Here is a 21,111-nt window from a genome sequence, read left to right as displayed (position 1 = left end):
CCGGCGTCAGGGCACTGGGGGCAGGGAGGAAATGGGGCTGGGGTTGGGGGGTGACTCTCTGTTCTCGTTGCTGTTGCTTCCGTCGTGAATGTCGTTGAATGTTTGCTGCCGTGTTGCTGTTCCTTTTCGTCCTTTGTTTTTGTTTTTCTTTATAGAATTATTTCCGTGATGCCTGGAATATCTTTGATTTTGTCACAGTTCTGGGTAGCATCACAGACATCTTAGTGACAGAGTTTGGGGTAAGTTCGAAACACCGTCTCCTCTCTTATGGCCTTAGCTTAAGCAGAGGGGGACGCTCGCCAGAGGGGGGCACCACAGGGAGCAAGACATGAGAACTACAGTATGAGCTTTTACCCCATTGTGCCTGACCCCAAGGAAGGACAGATGCCGGGCAAGGGAGACAGCTGGGTTGCAGCCACATTCAATGTCATCCGAGATAGCCAGAGGAGAAGAGAGCCATGCAGTTTCTATATGAGGAGGCCCAAGAATTCTTGTTCTGGGGACAACCCCAAGTGCTGAGGGACCAAGCCAAGGCAGATGGAGTCAAAACCAAACCCAGCTGGGCATTCCTACCCACCTGAAAGGGATTCAGTGAGGGCCAGGTTCTGATCTCACACGCCATATCCCCAGTCACTCCACTGGGGGTGGGCATACCGGCATAAATCCGGAGTCACTCCACTAGGGGTGGGCATGCCGACATAAATCCGGAGTCACTTAACTGGGCGTCAGTATGCCGGCATAAATCCAGAGTCACTTTTCAGTGTTCATTGGAGTGATGCCAAATTTGCACAGGTGAAGCTGAGAGCAGAGCCTGGCCCCTGGAAGGCAGAGACAGAGAAAACTGAAAGCAGCCCTGGGATGTTCCCCAGGAGGCAGGGGAACAGTCCCTGAAACACACACACAGGCGCGCACACATTACTGACAGTTGGATTTGAACTGGGCCATCGCCCTCTGCAGAAAGCCTGCTGCTCAGGCCCTCACCCCTTGGTAGCCGCCAATGGTGGAGTTCAAATCCCACCTGGAGAGAATTCAGCCAGCCCAAACTCAGGGCAGTGGGCAAGGGGACCTCTCCCGGCGTGACTGGGGATCATCCTGTTTGTGGAGTGAACGTCATGGAGAAAATACCTTGGGCAAACTTGAGGGAAATCTGCAATTCAGTGCAGTGTAGCGGGTGGGTGGCAGCAGGGTACAGGAGCAGGGGCAATGCCTGTGATCTAACTGGCACTAGCCCTGGTATAGAGCTGCAGGAAGCAGCCCTGGGTGGATTGAGGAGACGAACTGAATGATCTAGCAGGTCTCCTCCATCTCTGCCACCAACTAGCGCCTGGAGAGCCCTTCCCCCAGTGTTAATTAATCCTCCAGGATGGGGTCTGTATAATTATCCCTCATTTTACAGATGAGGAAACTGAGGCACAGAGCAGGGCAGTGAGTCACCCAAGGTCACAGAGAGAGCCAATGGCAGAGCTGGGAATAATACCCAGAAGACCTCCCTCCCAGTCTCCTCCTGTAACCACTATGACACACTCCCTCCCACCCAGTGGCTGGGAACCCAGGTGTCCTAAACCTCTCTTCCTTCCTGCTGTAAACACTAGGCCACACCCCCAGCACTGGGAATAGAACTCAGGTGTCCTGACTCCGACCCCAGGCAAGGCCTATCCCTCCTGGGATCCCCTGGTGACAGAGACCCAGATACTGATCTCAGTGAAGCTGCTCTAAAGGGTCTTACTATCTTCCGAGAGCTGCCTTCCAACCCCGAGTGTGCAAAACACACTAGTCAGTGGGTGTGCAAAAGGAGTGTAAGCCACTCCCCTTGGCGTTTCACACACCTGTCTGCCCACCCATATCCAACCGCCACATAGCCTGCCCTCGCACTCGTCTCTACCAAAATGGGGTCTTTGCTTCCTGGCACTTGTGAGGTTTGGGTTCTCCTGGTCTGTGGGTCTGGGGATAGGCGGGGGCTGGCATTGCTCAAGGCATCCAATGGGATCCCAGAGGCAGGCAGAACGAGGGGCCAGCACCTGGCAGCAAGGTGTGGGGTTTGCTGGTGGGTGGACCTTTGCCAATCCAGCTCAGCACACAAGTTCCTTTCGAAGGCCCCTCCTCGCCCTGCCAGGCCATTGCATGCCAGGGGTGATGCCTATGTCAGGGGCTGGCCCGTTGCACAACTTTGCCTTCTCTACCTGCTCTTGCCCTCGATGGCTCGTACCATGCAAACACAATAGACCTGAACTGGCAGGAGAGCTCTGCGGCAGGGCAAACTCTGGAGGGCTGGGGGAGACAGGGAACATGACCCACGGGCCCTTCCTTCAGAAATAACCTAGAACCTGTTGGCCTCTGGAAACCCTCCAGCCCAGTGGAACCGTACACAGAGGGCTGATAGCCCCAGAGAAGGCAGAAGAGGCTAGTACCTGCAGCACAGGGCTGGGAACTAGGACTCCTGGGTTCTCGTCCCAGCTCTGCCACTGACTTGCTGTTTGATCTTGGGGGCATCTCTTCCCCTCTCTGTGCCTCAGTTTCCTGACCCATCTCCCAGAGTCGAGGGAGGGAGGAGCCGTGAGGATGAAGACCTCGGCCTGAGGTGGCAAAGCCATGGAGACTGGATGCTTGGGCCTGCGCCAGAGGGCATGGTCCCAAGCACCGGGGGGAGCCCCTGCCCTTCGCTCCCCTGCATCAGAGCGGCCCCTCAGCAGGCAGAGGAGTGGGGTTGGGTGCTGGCACTGCCCTGTGCGGGTGGGCTGGGAGTCTCCTGCCTCATGCTGTGTGCTCTCTATAATGCCTGTCTCTCTTGTCTTACCTTCCTTCCATGCTGTCTCTTTATACTGTGCTATTTTGGGGTGACACCCTCTGAAAATGTCATCCAATCAAAATGCACTATGAAAAATCCATGTGTCCATCTATGAATCGGTCTGTGTATCCATGCCAACTAATATTTCTGAACTTCTTCCGCCTCCCACCCCCACCCCCACGACAAAACACCCCGTCCCCAATCTGTCGCTCCATCTCTGTGTATTACGCTGGTTGCCAATCAACCTGTGACACTAAACAACCCCCTCAAATCTCTCCCTCTGCCCCCAACTCCTCTCCTCCTATTCATCTCAACATCTACATCTAGAATCCGGTTGGTTTAATATCTTTCTGAAGCCTAAACGCATTGCCTAAGAGCGCTCTCTCATCTCTGCATTGCATAAGTTACTGCACGGGAGCTGCCTGCAGCTAGCTGGCTACCTGCTCTCTTTTCTTCCTTCCTCTCTCTCTCGCTTTCTCTCCCTTCTTTCCTCCAGATGTACGTCCCTTTGAAACAAAGCAGCAAAAAAGAAAAAGTCTCTGCACTTGTGCCTTTCTCTTCAAAGGGCCTAGTGTAGGCTGAGTGATACAGTGTTACAAACTGGGGGCTGGCTCTGAGTCGGAGGGCGAGAGATTCCCCAGATCCAGGGGTTGATCTCCTGAGAAAGGGTTGGCTGGATTCTCAGGGAGACGGAGAGATCCTTAGGTAGAGATGTGGGTGGACCAAGGGATAGACCCCAGGTGGACGGGTGGATGTCCAGATAGAGGGATCCAGTGGGTGCACAGAGTGGGGACAGCAGGTCCCCAGGCTTATAACCTCTCCCTCTGCACAAGGTATTGGCTCAGATCTACAGCTAGCTGAGGACTCTCAGGGACCCGGCGCTGACCCTCTGAGGGTTGGGGGCTGGGATCACGAGCACACTGGAGGGAAGAAGGAACCAAGAGGGCAAGGCTGCCTCACTGGAGAGCAGCTGACACCTGCAGGGACCACTCCCCGCCTCGCTGTTGGTTGAGAGGCAATGCAGGATCGGCAGGGGAGATGGAAACCAGAAAGGAGCAAAGAAGGGCATATACCTGTCTGGGCCCCACATGTGCACAGGAAATGGCCTCCTATACACACATCCATCGCACGTGGACACCTCCCCCAGGCGTGTACACACATCCCACACACACTTATTCCCCCGACCCATCCCCGTTCAGGCCCTGCTGCCTGTCCACGCACCTCGCACACATTCACAGGCAGATCCGTGCGCGCACACGCTGCCCGCTTCCCTTGTTAGGTGTTTCCCTCCCCAGCCTCCAGACCCCTCATGCTCTCCCTCCCTCCATGCCCTTCTGCTGCTGTTCCCCACTGCTCTCTCCTCCCCAGGCCCCTCTCTGCCGAGGGGACTGCATGGGGCTGCCATCTTTGTCATGGGTGACACAGATCCCTCCCCCCATCCCAGCAGGACCTGGACTGAGCCCTACCAGAGGGAAGCATCCAGGGCAAGCTTGAAACCAGGTCAGCAACTCTGCCTTGCGTCCTCTGGGATTAACCAAAGGGGGTAGGGCACAAGGGCTGAAGTGGAGGGACCCTGTAGCTTCATTCAGACATAAGATCCAAGAGAGGGGAGAACGGGGCAAAGGCATGGAGAGGAGGGCAGAAAGGAGCTGAGAATACTGGAAGAGGTGCCTGGGTGGGACGATGGAAGATCCCCTCCCTACTCCATTCCCCCCGACCCCGTTTCTCTCTCTCTCTCTCTCTCTCTGCAGAGGTGGGGGGCCTTTTTCTTCCGTGCTCCCGCATGAGCCTCACTGTTTGATTTCTCAGTTGGTTTGGGAGGCTGATAAATCGGAGCCGCCACCCCCAGAGGGTGCTGACGCATGCTCCCCCCGTCCCCAGAGTCCGTATGTTACACTCACTCCTTGGAGGGATGGCTCACAGCTTCTGGGAACACACACCAGGGCAGCTTCTCTAGGGAAGGGAGCAGGCAGACCTCCCCATGTCCAGGGGTGGGGGGAACGGACTGGAGAGAAATTCCCACATACAGGGAACCATGGATTGGTGCATTGGCCTATGTTGTATATTGTGTAGTTACACAACAGCTCCACGGTATCTGTTGTGTAATTATACAGCCAGGCCCTTGGACCTGGTGTTAATTACACAGAAGTTCCCTGCTGTGCATTGTGTAACTACTCAAGGGTCTCTGGGCTATGTTCTGTATGAGTCACGTGGCCTGTTCTGTGCAATGGTGAGAGTCACGTGGGGTGTTTGTTGGGTACGGAGCCCTGGTCGTGCATGTTATGTGGCGGCACAAGCCTTGTGGCTCACGTTGTGCGATTGCACAAGCTTTTTCTGGCACGTTTGGCTGTTGCACAAGGATCACACAGCCTGGGTCCTGAGATGACACAAGGGTCCCGTGGCATGTGTTGTGCGACTGTACATGAGTCATGGTGCATGTTGTGTGGCCACATACGTCTTGTGATGTCTGCTGTGCGGTTGCACATGTCCTGTGGTGAGTGTTGTGCAGCTACACAGCTGCTCCCTGGAAACAAAGGGGTTTCTTCTTGCCCGGCAGGGCTTCCCACAGACCGCAGCGAGGGAGTCCACCCGCGCTCTTGGCTGCTGGGGAGAATTCCCCATTAGGCAGCACCAAGGCAAGGCCCCTGGACACTTCGTGTATCTGAGTACCTTCCCCTTCCACTGAAGCCAGGGGGTCACCCAGTACAGCCCCACTGCTCCATTTGTCCCTCCCCCCCTCTGAATGTGGAGAGAAGGGATCAGACTGATCCAGGCTGGAAACACAGCAATGGGTGTAGGAGCCAAGGCCTTTAATTTCCAGGGTGGGATTAGAACCCTGGATCGGTGCTGTGCCTGAGGAGCTGGGATCCTAGCCGCACTGCTGACTTGTGCATTGATTGGCAGAGGGAAGGGGAGTCCTTGGGCTCGAGGTCAGAACTTCACAGCTGACTCCTGGTCTGCAATGGATCTGTCAGACCAGACCCCAGATCTCAGCCAGAACAGAGTCCACGTACCATGAGCGAGTTTGTCTCTTAGAAAAGACGGGGTGACCTCAAGGGTGCAAAGGTTGTTGGTCTGAGGTTAACCTAGGAGCTGCGTCATGCAGCCTATGCCACCGGTTAACTGGAATTCCAGCCCAACGAGCCAGGCCGCATTGCCCAGCTCCAGCAGCCAGTGCACTATGGGAACTCCAGAGCCTACCACAGGCTTCGCACTGCTCGGCCCAGTCCCAGAAGCCACGTGCCATCCCCTCCCGGGGGAGAGGGGTCCAAAATGCATCTTCGTGAAACCAACAGGACGAGTGGCGCCTCCCAGCCTCTTGGCCCTCCCCTCCCCATCCCTTGGAGCAAAACCCCACTGAATGTCGTCCGTGCTTGTAGGCTGAGCCCCCGCAGCCAGCCTCAAGAAGTCATTCCAGGGAGCATCCCGGCGTGGCTGTTGGGTGCACAGAGACAGATGCATTTGAGGTCCCAATCATCACATACGATCTGTAACATGTTGCAAGTCCCCAGACACCTTCCCCTCCCCCGGCACTTATCCTGCTTCAATTCTCTCTGGTTGTGTGTGCACAGTACACGTGCGATGTGACCCCACAATGCTCTGCCTGCTTGTGTCAGAAAATATCAGTGCATTTGGTTGTTGGGATAGTTACAGTATAACCCTGATATTAACGAACAGCCATTGAGTTCCCCATTGGATGAGCCCAGCTTGTTAGTTTCCTTTATGTTCCTTTCCCCTTTTTCAGGGATGGCTGGTGGATGGAGATTGCTGGGTGGCTTTCATGCTGTGATTTGTTAATGGTGTTATCATTCATTGTCCTGGTTGATTATCATTATTTGTATTCATATTATTTATCATCTATTTTTATTAAATTATTAACAGCACTATTAATTCATTAATATTCATTTTATTCTTAATAGTATCCAATGCATTATAATCATTCTATTTATTTTATTTATTATGTATTATAATGATCACTATTGGGTATTGTTTATATTAATAGTACGGTGTGTTCTGTTACTATTCTTTATCAATATGCATTGCAATATCATTTATTATTTATCAATAGTATTATTGGTTATATCATTGGTTTAATAATACTATTCATTATTTATTTCTCTTATAGCAGTTATAGCATTATGTATTATAATCATTTATTATCTATTGTTTATTAATATTATTGTGCATTGCTGCTATTTATCATTAGGTATTAATTAATAGCATTGTGAATAATAATAATTATTATTGGTTGTTATCAACAGTTGCTGTTGATTGCTAATAATGATCACAATTGATGGTGTTGTTATTATTTTATTACTACTTTATTGAGTTCTCCATGGATTTCGTTTTAGTCGTGAGTTGGTGGGTTAATCATCTGCATTGAGATGATGTTTCCCTGGGTTATTGCCCTGCCCTGCGGTGCTGCGTGGATGCAGGCACACGTCCAGGGCAGTCTCCCCTGGGGGTGGGGATCTCCCCTCTTGCGCCCGCAGGTAGCGCTCACCTCTCCTTCCTTTCATCCCCTCAGAACAACTTCATCAACCTGAGCTTCCTGCGGCTCTTCCGTGCTACCCGCCTCATCAAGCTCCTTCGCCAGGGCTACACCATCCGCATCCTGCTGTGGACCTTCGTCCAGTCCTTCAAGGTGACTGGGGACGGGGAGGGAGGGGACGGGGGGAGGGGTTGGGCCAGGGGGCCAGGAACCCAGCGACTGACTCTTAGAATGACTGATCCAAGGTTTAGCGTATGCGGGCTGGACCTTGGCTCTGAAGATGTATTGATTCCATATCTGTCTGTTTGTCCCTATACAGACCCCTCTAGCTATCTCTTTCTGTCTGTCCCCACATAGACCCATCCATCCACTTGTACTCTGTCTATCCAGCCGTCCCATACACACCCTTCCATCTGTCCGTCCCCATACACATCTATCTACCCCCATACACCCTCTCTCTCTCTCTCCCTCTCTCTCTCTATCTCAGAGTGTCTCAGCAGGGTGGCATCCAGGTGCTATGCCCACCTCAGTCACTGACTCCCCTGGCCCTGAGCGGGTGCCTGGTGAAGCAATGGCAGCCTTTGCTCTGGGTTCAGTTGGCTGTGGATTGGGTTGGTGTTGTAGTGGCATTCCCCGTCGGTGCCTTTGAGGTGCTGAGTGCTGGAGGAGACACGGGCGAGGAGAGAAGCTCCCAGCGTGCTCTCCCTGCGAGCCAGCCAATGGTACAGATGTGGGGTGTGAGCTGGATTTTGCTGCATTGAATGGAGAAGCTGCCGTGGCCCAGTACAGGGGGACGCTATTTGCCTGGCAGGGCGCAAGGTTTAAAGCCCCCTGCGAGTGACGTGCCCTGCTCTGCTTCTCTCCCTAGGCCCTTCCCTATGTCTGTCTGCTGATTGCCATGCTCTTCTTCATCTACGCCATCATCGGCATGCAGGTGAGTGTCAGGCAGGCCAGCTCGGGGGGACGGGACACACTGTCACAGGCCGTTTTGCAGTGCGGAGACCGGGCGTGGGAATCTGAGCACTAGTGCCTTGGATTGGGAGTGACTCCTCCGCACACACATGGGGGTTAGGACTGTGCCGGGCTCCAGGCCCGGCATGTCATGCTGTACCTGGGTGCTGGAGCTGGCTGTCTGCAGGAGAGAGATGAGGCCCCATCCCCATTGCTGTCTGAGGGCCCTCTGCCTTTGCAGGTGTTCGGTAACATTGGCATCGAAGACGAAGAGGAGGACTCGGCTATCACAGAGCACAACAACTTCCGCACTTTCTTCCAGGCCCTCATGCTTCTGTTCAGGTGAGACCCTGCCCCGGGCAGAAGCTGGACTGAGCAGAGATCCGTGTCCCATCCCCACTGCAACTGCAAGGAAACTGACCTCCTTGTATACCTTGCTCTAATGCAGTGGGTTGTCCGGCTGTTAATCAGCCCCCCCCAAGCCCCACCCCAGAGCTGGCTGCACCTCAGCGCCAGGCAAGGAATCCCAGTATAAACAGCCCCCGCACTTCGCCCCAGAGGTGGCTGCATCTCAGTGCCAGGTGAGGGATCCGAGTATAAACTGTGAGCCCCATCCCTGTAAGTGCTCGGGGCTGAATGATGCTGTAGAAGTGCAAAGCATCATTAATGGCACCCAGGTGCCTGAGGGGACTGGGACAGAGCTGCCTGGTTTGCTCCCCCAGCCCTGCCCTGCCTTCCCAATGCACTTCCCCTCTCCCCTCTGTGCGGCTGCAGGAGTGCCACCGGCGAGGCGTGGCACGAGATCATGCTGTCGTGTCTGAGCGGGAAGCCCTGCGACGAGAACTCGGGGATCAAGGAGCATGAGTGTGGCAACGAGTTCGCCTATTTTTATTTTGTCTCCTTCATTTTCTTCTGCTCCTTCCTGGTGAGTCTGCGGGGAGCCGGGCCGGCAGCAGCCACAGGGGTGCGCGTGCGCTGCGTGAGTTGGGAGTGTGCTGACGTGTGTGGGGCCAGGCGTGCGGCGTACGTGCGGCATGTGTGAGCTGGGTGTGCGTTGACAGGTGTGTATGTGCGTGCGGGTTGGCAAGTGTGAAAGCCGCATGTCAGAGCTATTCATAGGTATGTGCACCTTGGCGAGAATCTGTGCTCTGTGTGCACCAGAGTCAGTTGTGTTGACAAGTGTATCTGTGCGTGCACGAGTTGTGTGTGGTGACTTGTATAGGGGGGTTTGCATGTTAGCAGATGTGTGAGTATGTGTACGCACATTGGTATGTGTGTACACGTGTGTGTGATGGGTGGGTACCTGTGGGTACACATTGGCGTGTGTACACGTGTGTGTGATCTGTGGGTACCTGTGGGTACACATTGGCGTGTGTACACGTGTGTGTGATCTGTGGGTACCTGTGGGTACACATTGGCGTGTGTACACGTGTGTGTGATGGGTGGGTACCTGTGGGTACACATTGGCGTGTGTACACGTGTGTGTGATGGGTGGGTACCTGTGGGTACACATTGGCGTGTGTACACGTGTGCGTGTGCTGTGTGAGTACACACACGTGCACATTGGCCTGTGATGGTTTGTGAGTTGCATGTATGCAATGCACGGATGTGGTGTGTGTATGTGGGAAGTGTGTGTGTGTTGCACGTTTATGCCGGTTGTGCATTCATTTTGGTATGTGTTGATGCATGTGTACATGGATGCACTTGTTGGCGTGCCTCTGTGTGTGTTGGCGTGTGTATGATGACGGGTGTGTGCATCGCGGAATGCGTAAAGGGAAGTTGGGGAGTGGGAGAAGGACCAAAAACATGAGCGAGAGACACATGGACAGAGGAGGCGCTGGAGTGCCCAGAGCCCAGCCCATGGCAAGGACTGCGGGATTTGACCCCTGGGGTCTTGTCTGCACTAGACTACTTGTCCAATACGCCTCTGTCTCCGCGCCCCAACCCACTGCAGATGCTGAACCTGTTTGTGGCCGTCATCATGGACAACTTTGAGTACCTGACCCGAGACTCCTCCATCCTGGGGCCCCACCATCTGGACGAGTACGTGCGTGTGTGGGCAGAGTACGACCCCGCTGCTTGGTAAGGACCTCACCCTCATCCCGCACCTCCTGCCCCCGCCCAGCAGCCAGGGCTCCCCTCCCTCCTTCGAGGGGAATATTGGAGGGCTCGGATTTGTCCATGTCTCCGGGGGAGCCGAGATGAGCCTCCTTGATCAGCAGAGAACTGACTGTCGAGGGCTGGGGAAAGGGGGGTGAGGAGCAGAAAGAACCAGGGCAAGGAGGAGTGGGGTCTAGCTGTCAGAGCCTGGCTGGGGCTGGGTGTCAGGACTCCTGGATTCCATGCCCATCTTGGGACGAGGAGTGGATACTGGACCCAGATGCCCTTGCTCTAATCCACTATTCCAGGGATGAGCAGTTACTTGGCTTGGTGGGCCTTGGATCTGATTCAGTGCCATGGGGATACTGAGCTAGATGGCCTGCTCTGGACAATCCAGCGCAGACATCGGCTCGGATTCCTGGGTTCTTGTAGGGTCTGAAGTTTCCAGGCCCACCTGGAAGTTTCCAGGGCTTTGGGAAGGGGGTGCAGGGCACCCTGGGGTCCAAGCACCATGGGAAGGAGCCATTAGCCAGGGTCTCCTGAGCCGAGACCCCTTTGCACTGTAGGGGGGAAGGGGTTGGATCCTAGTCAATACCCTGGTTTGCTGGGCAGCTGCTGCCTTTGGTTAGTTCCTGGACAAAGATGGACAAAGCTCCTAGAAGCAGCCCTTGTTAGTCACACACAACAGTAAGTTATCTGCCCGGCTGCCTCCTTCCATCCCCTGACAGATCATCATGTCCTCTGGCCTGCAGGCAGGGGGCTGTGTTCCTCCGGTTGCCAGGAGGGGCGACACATGGAGGCCTCTCTCATCGCTGAATGCCAACTCTCCGGGGCAGGTGCTGCTCCGGTGTGCTGGCAGGGCTTCCACAGCTCAGCTGGTGCAGAGATTAGAGCAAATCCCTCCCACGTAGTCTCTCCAGGATTCGGGGAAGACAGGACCAGTTCCCACTGAGCACTAACCCAGCTGTACGCTAGTGAGAGCGGACCCCAAAGCCCGTCCACCCCTCCTGGGCTGGGTCTGTGTCCCCCACGGGGCCCTGCAAACGCAGGCTCTTGGATCTTGTTGCTGTTTAATGTTTCCTTTTTCAATTTTAGGTTTTTGCAGCTGGATTCTCTCCAACCCTCCCCCTTTCCCAAGCCAATCGAAGGGCCCTGGGGGGTGTCCCTGCCACGTCCTGGGGATGTCCCGTGGTGCCCCGGGCTGTCCCATTATTAATGCACATTGTGAAGTGGGTAACAGCTTGCAGAAGAGAGGCTGGATGGAAAACACAGGGCTGTTTTCCTCCCACGCCCTGATGAGTCCCCATATGCTATTCAGAGACACCACGCACTCAGGGCTAGATGACACAATCAGCGCCGCCAGGGAGACGCCACTAGCTAGACACAGGCCGCTAGGGGACGTAGTCCCACCCCGGCTCTGTGACATTATGACTCCTCTGCCCCTGTGTATCCTCTGGAGCCGGGAACTGTGTTGGGGCTGGGCTGGTGCTGCACCATTGAGGCACTGGAGTGGGGCCAGCCTGCTCCCGCGGAGGATTCCTGGCGCGTTGTGTTTGGTTCTGTGCTGGGGGGCCGCCACCCCAGGCATCGTGCTGTCCCACGTCGTCCCTGTGCCCTGTTCCGTTTCTAGTAAACTCCCGTTGTTTCCAGGTTTAACGTGTTTGTCTACGCTGCCAACCCTACCTGGCAGACCCTGCCAAGCCCAGCAGGAGGAGCTCCCAACCGGCCCCCCGAGTCCTATCTCGTGCCACTGGGGGGTAGACACAACCCTGCCCCCGCCTTGGCACGAGGTTCCTTTGCATATGAGTGACACCCCTCCCCCAGTAAAAAGAAAGCAAAATGTCGGGTCCTGATCCCAATCCCACTGGAGTCAATGGCAGCCTTTGTATTGACTTCACTGGGCTTTGCATCAGGCCCTGGGAGAGGCCTATGGATCTGAAAACAGAGCTGGGAGTCTGGAGCCCTGGTTCTGTCCCCAGCTCGGGATGGGATGTGGGGTCTAGTGGATTAGAGCAGAGGGGGCTGGGAGCCAGGACTCTTGGGTTCTGTCGCCAATTCTGCTGAGGGCTCCCTGTGTGACCTTGAAAAAGTCACTCTCCCCCACCCTGTAGCTCTATGCCTCAGTTTCCCCAATAACAGATGCACCTCCCAGGACATTGTAGCCAGCTGTGGTCTGCCAGCTGCTCAGTAGTAGCAATTTTAACACCAGGCCTCTACTCTGCAAAGGCCAAGCACTTTCAGCTCCTGCTGGAGCCCCCAGGAACGCGTGTCCAAACCCCCAGCCCTAAGGTAAAACAAGGCACTATTGTTGTAGCTGGCCTAGGCGCCCATTCCCGGCAGCCTTGCTGTGATCTATGTGTACATGACAGTTTGTGTGTTTCTCTCACCCTGTAGTAGCATCTGCACTAACCCCCTGTATTCTTCTTGCAGTGGCCGAATTCATTATAAGGATATGTACAGTTTATTACGTGTTATATCTCCCCCACTGGGCTTAGGCAAGAAATGCCCTCATAGGGTTGCTTGCAAGGTTTGACTTACACTAAAACCTGCTAGCATCAACGGAATGAATGTTGCTTATGGTTTCTTTAATATATATATTTCATATATATATATATATATGTATACACACACATCTCGGTATCCTGCACTTTTCAAGAAGTAATCCAGTCACCTACTTAGCAAACAGAATGCATACGAGGATGCCGTCCGCCCAGTACCGCATGGAGCATATCGGTGATTTTGAACCCTTTCTGCTTGCTGTCAGCTGAAGCTAGGCCCTGAGGATTTGTACCACTGTGTCTCTACACACACACCCCCACCACCCTTCGCACATTGAGTTTTTTCATCTGGGGAGGACGGAAACTGCATTGACACCTCTGCCATTTATCCCTTCCCTTCCCCTCCCCCCGTCCACCACCTTACCCCCCCCTCCAGCATTGGCAAAGAGGCGTGCTCTAAGCTAAATCTCTCTCTCTCTCTTTCCTGTTCTTCGCTACAAAGGTGGCCCCGATCCTGCAGTCCTCCCTCCCAGAACACCAGGAGGAATTTTGCCTAAAGGACTCCAGGACCCCAGCAAATCACTTAAGCATGTGCCTACTCCAGTTTCTCTTAAGCAAGGGCAGAACGCAGTGCCCCCTGAAGGCAATGGACAAACTGCCATTGATTTCATTGGGCAGTGGATCGATGGGGAGCTTAAGTGCTTTGCTGAATCAACTGTTGCCTTCCCCCCACCCCGGAAGCTGTCTAGTTACACATAGGAATGAAAGATGTGTGAGCTCTCACTCTGTCTGCTGAGAAGCAGCGAAGTAATCTTTGCATTTTTTCTTCCATTTTTTTCCCGTCCTTTTTAAATTGATTTAAAATATTTTTTTTCTTCTTTGCATCTCCCTCTTGTCTATTTTTTCGTGCCTTTTTTTTTTCTTTCCGCTACCAGGGGCCGGATGACTTTCACGGATATGTATGAGATGCTGAGGCATATGTCTCCACCCCTTGGGTTAGGGAAGAAATGCCCACCCCGGGTTGCTTATAAGGTAGAATAAATTAAAAAGACAAAAACATGCAAATCAAATTCACTTAATTTTTTTTTAACCAAAACATTTTTTTAAAAAAATCAGCCTATACAATATCTTTTTATACATTTCTTTGTGTTTTTTTTTCCTTGATCAAATCTCTTAAATAGTACGGTGTGTCCGTTTGAGTCCGTTAGCATTTCATGTTTCAGAGACTCCATTATGGCAAGTCAGCTGGGGTGGGTAAGAACTGAAGTGCAAGGTGCATGTTAATTCTCTACAAGCCCCTTTTTAAGGATTCCTTCTTCCCTACCTTTTTTTATTCAGTGGAAGAAACATTGCTTTAAAACGTTGAATTCCCCCACCCCACCCGTCGAACCTTTCTCTGTAGGATGAGCCATACAGCTCTGATCGACCTGTCACTTTTCAGTCATTAAAGATTTCCTCAATGGGTAGGAGACAGGTGGATGGAAACTGAAAGGTTCCAGTTCAAAGCTGGACAGTGGGAAGATGTCAGGGGTCAGAAATCCCTTGTGGGCCTGATCTAGAACCCATTGAAGTCAGTGGGAGCCTTTCCACTGAGTTTGTCGTGCTTTAGGTCAGGCCTGGGATGAGAATCTCATAGGAGGCCAGGGAAGGAAAGGCGATTCAGGTGAGATAGCGGCACCATGGCTCAGAGTATCTGGTCCATTCCTTTCATGGAATGATCAGAGAGGACTGATTGCAAGTCCTAGGGTAGGAGGGAACAGTAAAGGCAGTGAATTTTAAAGGGTTGCTCTCATTAGCATCAGAGGATCTCATTGACAGCACAGTCAAGATCGGGGACCATTGTGCTTGGTGCTGTATAAACATACAGGCCAGACTTTTCAAAAGAGCTCAGCACCAATTTAGAGTCTGTTCACACAGAGACATTTACTGGCATAGCCACAGTGGTATAACACCCCTTGTGGAACCTCGAATTCCAACATTAGAGTGCCATTCTCTGGGTTATTTTGAACAAGCAACAGAAACCAGACAAAGGCACTCTGATTAAGGAATAAGAGTTGGGAGTTCCACTGGTGTGTTGCTCGCGGTATAGATATACCAGTGTAGTTACGCGGGTAAATCGCCCCAGGTAGACGAGCGCTCAGGCACGGAAGTAAGTAGCCAGATTTTCAAACAATTCTGATGCCTACCCAGGAGTGAGCTGCTGAGTTCGGGCCTCGTTGGACAAGCTGGGTCCAGTGTGAGTGCTGAGAACTGGGAAATCTGGCCAATGCTTAGGTTTCACCCAGTCTACCCATGTGTAGGCATTCCCCATCATTTCTCTGGGATCCAGTGGAAGCTGTTTGCTTGGATGCAAAGATCCCATTGCAGAGTTTCCAACATTGCTGCTGAGGGTTAGATCCTGGGAGTGAAATTGACTCTTGGAGGCAGCTGTGCCTAGTGATTCAGGCAACATGGTGGGGTACAGCAGAACTTGGTTCAGTTCCTTGCAGTGTCTTAGATTCGCTGGGTGAACATAAGCTAGTCTTGGCTCTGTGCCTCGGTTTCCTCCCCTTTCAAAGTATGAGAAGCTAAACATCCTCTGTGGTAGAAAGGAAATTAGATGCTTCGTTTCTTTCCAGTTTTGATCATCTTAATTGTGATTTGTAAGCTAGATGGGCAATTTGTTTGCAAAATATCAGATTTGTTTGGCTTTTTTTGCCTGACAATATCTCTTTAAACCAGTGACACCCTATTTCTGACCACAGTGCATTGTGGGAGATCCAGCACGCTCCTGCAGTGCAATGGTGGAAGCTGAGGAGAGGGTGCACCAGGTCTTAGCTGCTAAGTGAACTCGAGTTATAACTCAAGCGTTGCCCCATCCACACGTACAAACCCTACATTCAAATGCAGTGGTGCATCGGTGGCTATAGGCTAAAACTCAAGTGAGCACAACTTGTCAGCTGCTAACATGACCCTTCTGTAATGTGGATGCAGGCTAGCGCTGCTAATCCATTCCCTTCTCATAACTCCCCCTGATGTGCCCAGAAGGGACAGACCAGTTCTCCCTCCGTTCGCTGGAAAAGAATCCTTAAAGTGGCTCAGCTTATTGCTGTACAAAGAACCATGGCAAGTGCCCCAGAAGTCCTAGTGACACCCACAGATGTGTGGGTGCTGCAATTCGACTGTTATGGTCACTCTCAGTCAAGCTGGGTTGACTCAAGAGGAGTCACTTGAGTGTGGATAACTCGAGCTAACTGCAGTGAAGACCTGCCCAAGGCCTAAAGGTGTGATTTGAAACATGTAGCTAAAGATGTAACAAGATCCTATTGCTGGAATTTGAAGCTGGACAAGTGTAGATTTAGGCACAAATTTTTAACAGGATAATTAACTGTTGGCATGACTTACCAGGGGTTGGGATGGATTCTCCAGCATTGGCCCTGTTTAAATCAAGATTGGATGTTTTTTCTAAAATAGCGGCTTGAGTTCAAACAGGAATTAATTCAGGGAAGTCCCATGGCCTGAGTTCTAAAGGAGGGTCAAACTGGATGATTGAAAAGGGCCCCTCTGGCTGCAGGATCTAGGATTGAAATTCTATGAAAAACCAATGGGAAAGGCTGTGTGGACTTGAAACTAGGCTGGTTTTTGTTTAGCTCAAGTCAGTGGTCTGGAACGCTAGGCTCAGGGCTTGGCTGCAGAGGGAAGTTCTTGTGGAATCTGGTAGAGTTTGAATTTGGCAGTGTGGCCTAGAGGTAAGAGCCACTGGAGTGGGACTCAGGAGAGCTGGGTTCCAGCTCTGTAACTAGCCTGCTGGGTGATTGTGGGCCAGTCACTTCCCCTCTCTGTGCCTCAGTGATAATGAGAGCAACCTCCTTGGTTACGTGCTTTGAGATCTGATGGAGAAGAGCTAGGTGTTCTTGATCTAGCTGTTCTGGACTAGCTGCAGCGGAATAGTGATTCTGCCATAGCTGTGCCGCTCAATCTCCCTACAGAGACAAGCTCTAAGGCCCCAGTTTTGCAATTGGATGCACACGGGCAGACACTGAAGCAGAGAAATCAGTGGGCTTCCACAAAGGTGCAGAGTTCTACCCACGTGATCAGCTTGGCAGGAGCTAAATTCATCCTGGGATTAAGCAGGTGAAACTGCAGCAGCTTTAATTGCAGATGAGTCTGTTCAGGCCAGGGGTGAACATGGTCCCAGTGTCAGAGACCAAGCGCTTGTGATCTCCAGCTTCATTTACAAGGCCTGGGGTATAAGATAGGTCTTCTCAGAATGGCTCACCCAGCAAGTGTCTTAGCTCTAGTGAGTCACCTCCTTCGAAAAGCCCCAGTTCTCTGCCCAGGAAGCTGGTCCCCATCTTTAATCAGCCCTATGGGGAACTCCCTTTTGCTGCTTTCAAAAATATCCTCCACCAGAGACAATATTAACAGCTACTAACCTTTCTTTCTCACCCCCTTTTCCTCCCCGTCCCCAGACCCCCTTCTCTGTCAATGCAGTTCTAACCTGGCTAGCAGCTTCTCTCCTCTTCCCGTCACATTCAGTCTTTCCCATCTCTGGTTCTCACCTCACCTCCATTCTCTCTCCCTGCCCCACTCCTGCCTTTCCCCCGGCTTCAAAGCTAGAACTGCCCTACAGAGCGGTTTTGGAGGGTTCCCATTTATGACTGAGGATCCATAACCCACTGCTTCCCTCTCTCTTTTTTCTTCCGCTGTCACAGGCCCCCTCATTGCTCCTTCAGACACCCAGAGCTCGCCTTATCTATCCCCCATGCGTGGTGTCCCTGTGCGTCTGTCTGGTCCTTGCCCAATAGGGCTCAGCCCATTGGCAAAGTGCACTGTCCCTACACCGGGCTGCTGCTGTCTGGGAGAGACGCGGGGGTGGGAAGGCTGGTCCCAGGGTGCGTTCTCAGAAGCAGAGCGTTTGTTTGCTCCTGCCCTTATCCCAGGCTGCCAGCCAGAATAGAACCCGAGTCTTTCCAGCACCCGACCCACAGGCCTCTCCCATCTGAGCTAAAGGGACAACTCCACCTGCTGCCAGGCCAGCCAGGATCACACACTGCCGACTGGCCAGGCGGCAGGGGCTTCTAAGGAGCAAGTTGTGTCAGGCCCTGACTCTCGCATCCACTTTAGGCCGGGTCTAAGAGCTATACTGGCAAACCTGCCTACTGGAGATGCAGCGCCTGCCAAGACAGCTTAGACCAGTTTCCCAAACGAAATCAGCTATATTCTCTGCCGGTGTAACCGTGTCTAGACTAGGGCTTTTGCCAGTATACAAATAGCGTTAAAAAAATCACATCCCCAAGTGTCGTTACTGGAGAAGCAACAGTTTCTGTGTAGGCCTGAGCCTGGCTCCCCACGCTGATGCCTGTTCAACTACGTCGGGGGGTGGTTTTGTTATGAGGTGCCAGCATGATTCCTAGCAGGGACACTGCTACATGGATGTGAAGGTGCCTTGTAGCTATCCCCCTACGGGAAAGGAAATAAGCCATATTGACACAAGGTGCCTTTATATTGGTAGAATTGCATCGTACTGGGGGGCGTACCGGGGTAGCGCTATCGGTAAAAGTCACCCCCCTACAGGATGTGCTGTCACTAGGACAAACGCTGTGTCAACCGGGCCTAAATGGGAATCAGGCCCCTAGTGCCTTAGCTCCCGCAGTGGTGGGCACTACAGAGAAACTGAAGAGAGCCCAGTGAGGTATGGGCGAAGGAAAGGAGGTGTAGGTCTGAGTTCCATGGGGCAAACAGGATCACTTGAGGAGGCTGGCACAGCTCTGTCAGGTTCCCACCTCTTCACATCCCTGACTGACAGAACTATGCCAACAAAAGCCTTTAACATTGACCTGGCCTTGTCTTTGCCTCCTACTTTCTGAGCCTTTAGAGTTATGCCCAGGTCCACATTTTCCTCCAGCACCACAAGGGTTGGGAACTTCCTTTTTTCTTTTGCATGAAAGCTGAGGTTGTCCCATGACTCCAGGAGCTGGGGCTTTAAGAGAGATGGCAGCACGGAGCAGCTCAGGGCAGGCAAGGGTTCTACCCTGAGACTTCACACTGGAAATTGACTGAGGTGTTTGTCCTGGTGCAACCACATCGGTTACGGGAGTGGGTTTTAACGACTGTAGCTATAACAGTAGAACTCCTAGTGTGGACACAGCTATACTGAGATAAAAGCATCTTAAAGCAGTATAACTTACTGCCTTTCCCTTATGTGAATAGCTTTACTGGTATAAGCAGCTGTATATGGTGTGTCCACACTAGGGGATTGTACTGTATTACCGGGACCCAGCAGAAAAGGAGAAGGCTGATGTATCAGACACTAGTGGAGCTATGGGACTAAGGGCTCGTCTCTCTTCCTGCATCTGAGAGGGGGGTGATGTCTAGTGGTCAGAGCAGGGAATCAGGACTCCCAGGTTTTGTTCTTGGCTTGAGGTGGGAGTGTGGTTAGAGGATTGAATTGAGTGTGAGGATTCCCAGGTTCTATTTCCAGCTCTTCCATTTGCTCCCTGGGTAAGTCACGTCCCCTGGTTGTGCCTCAGTTTCCCCATTTTACAGAGCTCCTCAGACGGCAGGTGCAAAAGTTTTTCACCATGTTGCTTTTACTCCTCAGTAGCCTCTCCTCAGCCTGCCCATCAGTCCTTGCTCCTCCGCTCCCCTCACTCTGTCTAAAACCCGCTGGGCTCTCCATTCAGTCCTCCTGGGTATCTCATACCCGCTGAGTCTTTTCTGTGCCCTCCCGTTCACCCCCTTTTCTCTTGGCTCACTCCTCCATGACAGCTGCTGTCCAGAAAACCATTGCGAGAGGAGCACTGGTGCCGTGTGGAACAGCGCCCGCCGCAGAGGGGTCATGGCTGATTGCGTTCCCCTCACCCAGGCAGCTCCATCCCAAACCCAGCCTGGTCCCTTCTCCCTCAAGAGAACTGTGTTATGGGCCAATCCTGCCTGATGAGTGCACCATGCTGCCCCCAGCCTTGCGGGTGACCTGGCTCTTCCAGGGTCACTCGACAAGGTTACCGGATAACCTGGTTTGGCCTGTCCATGTCGCCCTCCCTGCTGAGCCATGCATGTGCCAGGGCATTCTGGGAAAATCCGGGGAACTATCCTATCATGCTTTGCCATGGAGGATTGTGGGTGCTTTTCACACAGCGCAATGCATTTTGGGAAGGTCTGGCAGAGTCCTGGGAGGCTGGGTATGTCCAACTACCCTGACCTGCGTGGAGCATGGACACACCTGGATAATCATGCAGGGTCCTGTTTGCAACTGTATCGGGGGGACCAGCCCAAGTCAGATTTGAACCTAAATCAGGGATGTGGCAAATGTCCTATTATCCGAACCATGGAGCAGCGATCGGGACCACATAACACTATTGCTGGGGCCTCGGGTGCCCGATTGCTGACAGGTTGAGAACGCAGCACGGGTGGAAGTGTCCTGAGCCTGGAGGGTGAAGATGGGGGCTACTTCCACAAACCATGGGGCAGTGTGGAGCTGCACTCCCCCTCTGTGCTTCAGGCCAATCTCTGTAGGGCCCAGTTTTCTGGACATCATGCTCAGATGGACCTTCATGCTAATTTTCTCTTCATCCTCCCTGTCAGTCCTACTCCCCGCTCTCTGTCTTTTTCCCTTCTTGTTTTGCTGTCCCTCCCCCGCCTTCGTCAGTTACATCCCTTTAAAGACCAGAAGAGACCCCCCCACTAACCCCATCTCCATATGGTCCACAGCCTTATCGTAGCTAATGCACTAACTGGTCGGCCAGTGTCCAATCCAACCCTGAGCATCTTGTTGCCCAACAGCCTGAACTCTGAGGAATGCCGAGTTTCTGTCGATTTTTTCATTTCTTCCCTTCGCACCTTGAGGACGCACCCATTCTTTGCACCGAGAGCACAAAAACTGCGGGCCTCTCTAGAGCAGTCTATACCAGAGCTATGAATGAGTCTCAATGTGTCCTCTGGGAATGCTTTCTGCCGCATGCTGCATGCCCGCTGCATGAGCCCTGGCGTGGCGCTGTCTTGCCTTGGCACTGGGAGGAACGCGCTTTGTTGGATGGTACTGGCTGCATCCTGTGCAGTGAGCATTAACTACGCCTCCCCTGTTTCCCTTTGCTGATGCCGAGTGCACTGCTGCCTTGCAACATGGAGTTTGTGTTTCTTTCTTTGTTGATTTCTTTATCTTAATTTAAATTTTTTTAAAAAGTCAGTGAGCTCTTTGGAAAGAACTCTGGGGAAGGCAGGGAGGGATGCAACCCAGAGAGGAGAGGTGGGGTCTAGAGGTTGGAACAGGACTTCTGGTTTCTCTGCCCAGCTGTTGGAGGGGA

At 52.8% G+C, this 21,111-nt stretch overlaps 1 protein-coding gene across 3 annotated transcripts in view; it reads left to right on the top strand.

The window, feature by feature from the left end:
- CACNA1A (calcium voltage-gated channel subunit alpha1 A) overlaps positions 1–21,111 on the top strand; it is a 179,965-nt gene that overhangs the window by 132,816 nt on the left and 26,038 nt on the right. For all 3 annotated transcript variants that reach the window (XM_084610174.1, XM_084610175.1, XM_084610176.1), the window contains 7 exons: positions 156–239; positions 7,314–7,430; positions 8,146–8,211; positions 8,470–8,570; positions 9,003–9,153; positions 10,183–10,310; positions 13,762–13,858. In XM_084610174.1, the coding sequence (XP_084466300.1) occupies positions 156–239; positions 7,314–7,430; positions 8,146–8,211; positions 8,470–8,570; positions 9,003–9,153; positions 10,183–10,310; positions 13,762–13,858 (744 nt within the window). The remainder of the gene's footprint in view (positions 1–155; positions 240–7,313; positions 7,431–8,145; positions 8,212–8,469; positions 8,571–9,002; positions 9,154–10,182; positions 10,311–13,761; positions 13,859–21,111) is intronic.

This window comes from Lepidochelys olivacea (genome assembly GCF_965140295.1).
Source record: "Lepidochelys olivacea isolate rLepOli2 genome assembly, chromosome: 20".
Classification (NCBI taxonomy): domain Eukaryota; kingdom Metazoa; phylum Chordata; order Testudines; family Cheloniidae; genus Lepidochelys; species Lepidochelys olivacea.
The sequence above is the reverse complement of the archived record's forward strand: the minus strand, read 5'-3'. Positions and strand labels throughout refer to the sequence as shown.